The following is a 5,753-nucleotide window of genomic DNA, read 5'->3' as shown; positions in this document are numbered from 1 at the left end:
AAAAAAAAAAAAAAAATGTTTTCACTTTGTCCTAGAAGTATCACCATCAGGAGCGCTGGGCACAGGAAGTACCACAAGCAGCACCACACCGCGAGTCACCACCAGCAGCACTGGGCGCACCACCACCACGTCAGCCACAGGCAGGCGGAACCGCAGCACCAGCACCCCATCCCCGGCTGTAGACATCCCTGAAGAGATGACCACGCATCTCCCGCCTGCTTCCTCCCAGCTCCCTGCTGTAGGGGCAGAGAGCTGCGAGGCTGTGGAAGCCCGCGAGATCATGTGGTCTAAGACCCGGCAAGGACAGGTGGCAAAGCAACCATGCCCTATGGGGACAGTAGGTGAGCCCAGTGGGAGCGGACTGATGAAGCTTTCTCCATTTGTCTGGTTCTTTAAGTGACTTGGTGCGAGGTTTGCTTTATAATAGCATGTATAATGCATGTGCTGTCTCTTAGCAAGCAAACCCATGTAGCATGTCACCACTGGATGAAGCTGGTGTTCTTGGTCAGATATATTAGTCTTATGAAGTGTTGCAGGTGGTTGAGTAGCACATAGCTGCCAGATGAGTGGTGAGGGATCAGTCCCCAGACCCCCCGGGTTGGATTGGGCCCACAGACCCCTTTCCCCCCTTCCCCACATTCTGGATCCAGCCCCCACAATGCTTGCTCTGGCTGGTTTGGGATTGCACCATACACAGCACCCATTCCATGACCCATGCTGCACATGACAACCTGTGCCAACTGGGGTGGGTGCCATGTGCAGCTCCCGTACTGTACTGGCCAAAGCAGGCACCACATGGGGCTCAGTCCTGGACTGGCCAGAGTAGGCACTACAGGTGCTGGATCTAGCATGTGGGGGAGGGCCTCGATTGGCCCTATATGGGTCCAGAACCAGGATCCAGATGATGTGGCAGAAGCTAAATCCAGCCCACAGGCTATTATCTTTGACACCGCAGCTATACACCATTATACAATGCACCATTATACAATGTCATTGTTCTGCATATGATTCTATGATTCTGGGGTGATTGACAGGGGGCTAATGGCTGAGGACATTTTCAAACATATGTGTATAAGTGAAGTCTCTTACATCAACAAATGGGGGCCTATAGATAAATGGGCAGTTTTTTGAAACCACAGATTATAGCTAGCACTCATTGTGACCCCCAGGGAAAATCAAGGGAAAAGTGAGTTGAATACCCTAGTGAAATAGTATAGTAGAGCTGGTCAAAAATGGCATTTTTGTGTGGTTTGTTCTTTTTTTGTTTTGGGGTTTTTTTGTTTTTGTTTTTGGGGTTTTTTTGCCTGAAATGTGCCTGGGGTAGTGGGTAATTATGATTTGTCGAAAAAGTTCAAATTAAAAAAAATAATCAACCCTATTAGAGCTTAAACATGTTTCTTTTTTCCTCCCCCAGAAAAAATGATAAAGAAAAGGTGGTTTATATGTTAGCAAAATATCTCAAAGAGCTATTTCATTTAACCAGTGCTAGTGTACAGTTTTGATGACCTGCATGCCAGTTTTGAGGATCTACATGCCATTAAGAGAACCAGAAGGTTCAGGGAATTTGCTGATGAACAACAAATATTAGTAAAGGACTGGAGGGATTAGAGAGATTATGGAGACAACTTCCTCACTAATTCTCCCCTAAGTCTTATATAGTTATTCACATTTCCATTCAGTAACTCTGAAGCTTGTCTCAAACCAGTCAGAGTCATTGGAGTTTCCAGGGTGAATACTTTTATGTGGGAGGAAAGGAGAAAGAATAATAGCTCATGAAGACCAGGTATAAAACATTTCTTTTAATAGTCCTTCTGGGTCACTTAAGCTGTAGGTACCAGAGTATCCTGCCTAGAGTTCACTGTAAGTTGAGCAAGAGAAGAAAGTTATGGTCATTTGTGATGACAGGGCATACAGGAATGGAGCAAATTAAAATCCAGGTGGAATGTCAAGAGCCATTTTCTAGCAACCAGGTTTACAAGATTACAGCATGGTCTGTGTAGGGAATCTGGTCTTCCTTCTGCATGAGTTGTAAAAAACTAGACTGCATAAACTATTTTGGAATAGGCTTTAGAAAAAAAACAAAACCCTTGTTGACAAGGAATGGTCCAGAGCAGCCAGTAGGTCCTTTCCACCTCTAATTTCTGTGATTCATTACAACTGCACTGTATTGTCAGTGGGCCTCTTCCTGCTCCCTTTGAAGAGTATCAGGCCCAATGTATAATTTACTTCCCTGTTGATATATTTGGTTGTACAGTGCAGAACACTCATGGGATGCAGGCTCATCCATCCGGTTTCCTTGCATTTAAAGGTTTCTAATGGAACCACTTGGGATGTATTTCTGTCCGTCTGCAAGGTCTTACATGGCTTTGCTGTCTTTCCCAGCAGGGAATTTAGGAAGTCTTTATGCAACAGCTTTTCTCTGGAAGTCTCTTTTGTTAGTAAGGGGTGAAGGGGGAAGCATTGCACCACATCTTATTATTTATAGATTCTAAACTTTGAGTATTTCCATCTCTCTGGTTTAACACTTATACCAAGTGGAGAAACCTCCACAGAGCACCAGGAGAGGAGGACGCGCAAGCTCAAGGGCTGATCCTTGAGCCATCAGTGAGGCAATGCAGACAGGAAGGATGTCCCGGTCACTGGGGATCTAATTTAGCACACGGGAAACCTAGATCAGTTCCTTCCCCCCCCCCCCAAACTTCCTTTGTGACTTGGGGCATGTCACTTAGGGCTAGATACAAATTATTTTCATAGATGCCTGCATTTAAGCATTCCAATTATCCTCTTTAGGCTAGGTTTTGAAAATTCCTTATCTTTGAAATGGAGATAATGGTACTTATCCAGCTCACTGACCTGCCCTGACAATAACTACATTGAAGATGGTGAGGAGCTATGGTAATGAGGGAATTAGATATCTAGAGAGCCAGACACCCCCCAGCTGAGTTCTTAAAACATTGTTTAAGTGGGTGGTAAGTGCTGAATAGAATTCAGCTCATTATGAAATGAATAGTCTGTGGGACAGGGCCCAGACTGATTAAGGCATTTGATAGCTGGTAACAGAGAATCTTTCCTGCATTTCATTTTAGGTGTTTCAACTTTCTTGTGTCTTCCTCCTGACGGGATCTGGGACCCTCAAGGACCGGACCTCAGCAACTGCTCTTCTCCCTGGATCAACCACATAACTCAAAAGGTATAATGCTGCATCCTTTGAGTCTGTTGGCTGCCTTTTATTCAAACTCTTACACCATATCTGCATAGGGCCTCAAATACAAAAGCCATGGCTGATGGTTACAAAAGAAACAGTACTTAAACAACATATATTACAGCAGTGAGCAGCGCCGACAGCCACATCAATGGCTTGGGCTACAAAACTCTAGAGAGTGAAAATATTAAAGCCCTGGTGACAGATAGCAGCACTTGAAAGAAGTGGGGGTGAGGGAATAAGATTTAAAATAAGAACATGAAATAGAAAAGGGAAGGGAAAGAAGAAGATCTCATGGTAGGAGGGCAGGAAAAGGACAACAGACACTGAAAACACAGAATTATCAAGTGAAGAAGCTGTTTTTTTCTGTCACAGAGATTTTCCTTGTTCTTTGTATCCACAGAATTATCCCATTATAGCGAAATTGTTACCAGTGTGTAAAGATTGCTCCATACACAGTATTTCCCTTCTGTTTTTAACTTTAAGTTGCAGAATGGCTAATGGAAATAAAAACAACTCTACAACTATACATTATATTGTGACTTTTAAGTCTCTTGATGAATGTTTGGTGGCACTTCATCATCTATCAGTGTTAAAAGTACATTAACATGTGACAATAAAAGCTCTCAGACTCAGAATGAACAGGGCTTATTGGGAGCAATATGCTGAACATTTTTGTTATTAATGCACAGTGGTGCTTTCAGCTGATCTCATTACAGAGACCAGATGTGTGTTTACGCCACAGAATCTATGGGCTGAATCCTTATTACAGCAATTTATGTGAATTTATTCACTCTTTATGAGTAAGTAAGAAAGTCCTGATATGACAAGTTGACTGCACTGCTGGATGTTAGAAAGATTGCTTTTCTGAGTAGATTTTGCAAATGAATTGTATAGGGGAACCCTTTAGAAAACAGCATTCCTTCTCTCTCTCTCTTTTTCTCTCTCTCTCTCTCTCTCCTCTCTCCCCTCCTTCCCCGCCCCTTGGCCCCCTCCATTCCCATTTCTTACTTTCTTTACTGTTTTTTTTAACTATCTTGATGTTCAGTTACCTGCAAAATCATTATAGTTATCATTACATACTTGGGGGATGGTCCTGCTTTGAGCAGGGGGTCGGACTAGATGACCTCCTGAACTCCCTAATTTGCTATGATTCTATGATTAATATAGACACCCCTACTGAAAAATATGATAGACAAGCTGCATTTATATGCATCTCCTTTCCAAAACATGGGAAAATAAGGATTAACTTCAGAGTACTCTGACATACCACAGATGCTAGAAAGCTTGAGCTCCTTGAATTTACTATATTTTAGGCCAAGCAAAAAGTTTGGTAACTCTCTTATGATATCACCAGACTAGCTGATTAATAGGAATCCTGGTTTTCCCTGATAAAAAATCACAAATTCTCTGATAACCCCCGAAAATCCATGATTAAAATGAAAGGCCACTATATATATACATATCAGTTGAACACAATGTTTTATTGATATGTTTACAATTTTAAAGTAATTTGGAAGCCTACAAGTGCTTCAATCACTATAATAAAATAAATTCTAAATACCTATACATTTGGTATTTGATTTCAGGTTTTTTATCATGAAAAATCAGAGCTCCCCCTGCCCCCTAGGCTCAAAGAATGCAAGTCCAGGCCCCTCACTCCCCTCCCCCCTCAGCCCACCTAGGGCCCCTCACCCCCTCCACAACCCCCTGGCCCTGCTGGTGCCCCTTGTCTCCCATCCACATCTGCTCCCTGCCCCTCCCAGCCCTGCCAGAGGGGCCCCCAGCTGCCAGGACTATGGGGCCAGGGACCTAGCTCGACAGCCCCCTGCCCCCCACAGCAGTGCTTGAGCCAGTCCAGCAGAGTACAGCATGTAGCATGCACCCTGTGCCAGCTCCATGCATGGTACCAGGTGCAGCTGGCACAAGCTAGAGATGGTATGCAGGCTAGATTCACCAAGTGTGCTGCATGTGGCTTGCTGCGGGGGGGGGGGGGTTGCAAAGAGCATGTGCTGCATACAGAGCCCTACTGAACAGGCCCTGTATGCTGGCACCAGCACAGTGCAATCTTCACGAGCCCCCAAACCAGCATACTGGGCCAGTCTAAACAGCACTGCCTAGAGTGCACAGCCTGTTTTGGCCCCCCTGGACCCCATGCAGCACCCCCGGCAATAGGTCCCAACCATACACCAGACCCACAGGCCAGATCATACTGCTACGTGGGCTGTATCCAGCCCAAGGGTCCTATGTTTAACACGCTTGCCCTTAGCAGCTGGTCAATGGTATGTGTCCATCTCTCAGTCTCTCTGGGCATCTCTACCCTCTACAGACCATGCTGTGGGACACTGCCATGAAACCACTCTCTGCCCACTTGCTTCTATTCCTCTTGTGCTGAACACTGAAAGAATATGATGTAGTCACCTTTTCGAGTCTTCTCAGGACACTCTTAGGACCAGTTTTACAATATCTACATGACATGTATTTGGCATGTGTCATAACTGGGCAAAGCATGCTTTTATAGTATGGCCCATTGCTATACACCAGGGGCAGG

The 5,753-nt window shown here is 44.6% G+C and overlaps 1 protein-coding gene across 12 annotated transcripts in view; it reads left to right on the top strand.

The window, feature by feature from the left end:
* ADGRL3 (adhesion G protein-coupled receptor L3) overlaps window positions 1–5,753 on the top strand; it is a 1,275,722-nt gene that overhangs the window by 993,496 nt on the left and 276,473 nt on the right. For 10 of the 12 annotated variants that reach the window (XM_019522289.1, XM_019522280.1, XM_019522284.1 and 7 more), the window contains 2 exons: window positions 36–341; window positions 3,087–3,190. In XM_019522289.1, coding sequence (XP_019377834.1) covers window positions 36–341; window positions 3,087–3,190 — 410 coding nt within the window. The remainder of the gene's footprint in view (window positions 1–35; window positions 342–3,086; window positions 3,191–5,753) is intronic. The other 2 variants (XM_019522288.1, XM_019522282.1) reach the window with 1 other exon arrangement.

This window comes from Gavialis gangeticus, unplaced genomic scaffold (genome assembly GCF_001723915.1).
Source record: "Gavialis gangeticus isolate Ggan-Ray unplaced genomic scaffold, GavGan_comp1, whole genome shotgun sequence".
Classification (NCBI taxonomy): domain Eukaryota; kingdom Metazoa; phylum Chordata; order Crocodylia; family Gavialidae; genus Gavialis; species Gavialis gangeticus.
This window is presented reverse-complemented; position numbering and strand designations above follow the sequence as displayed.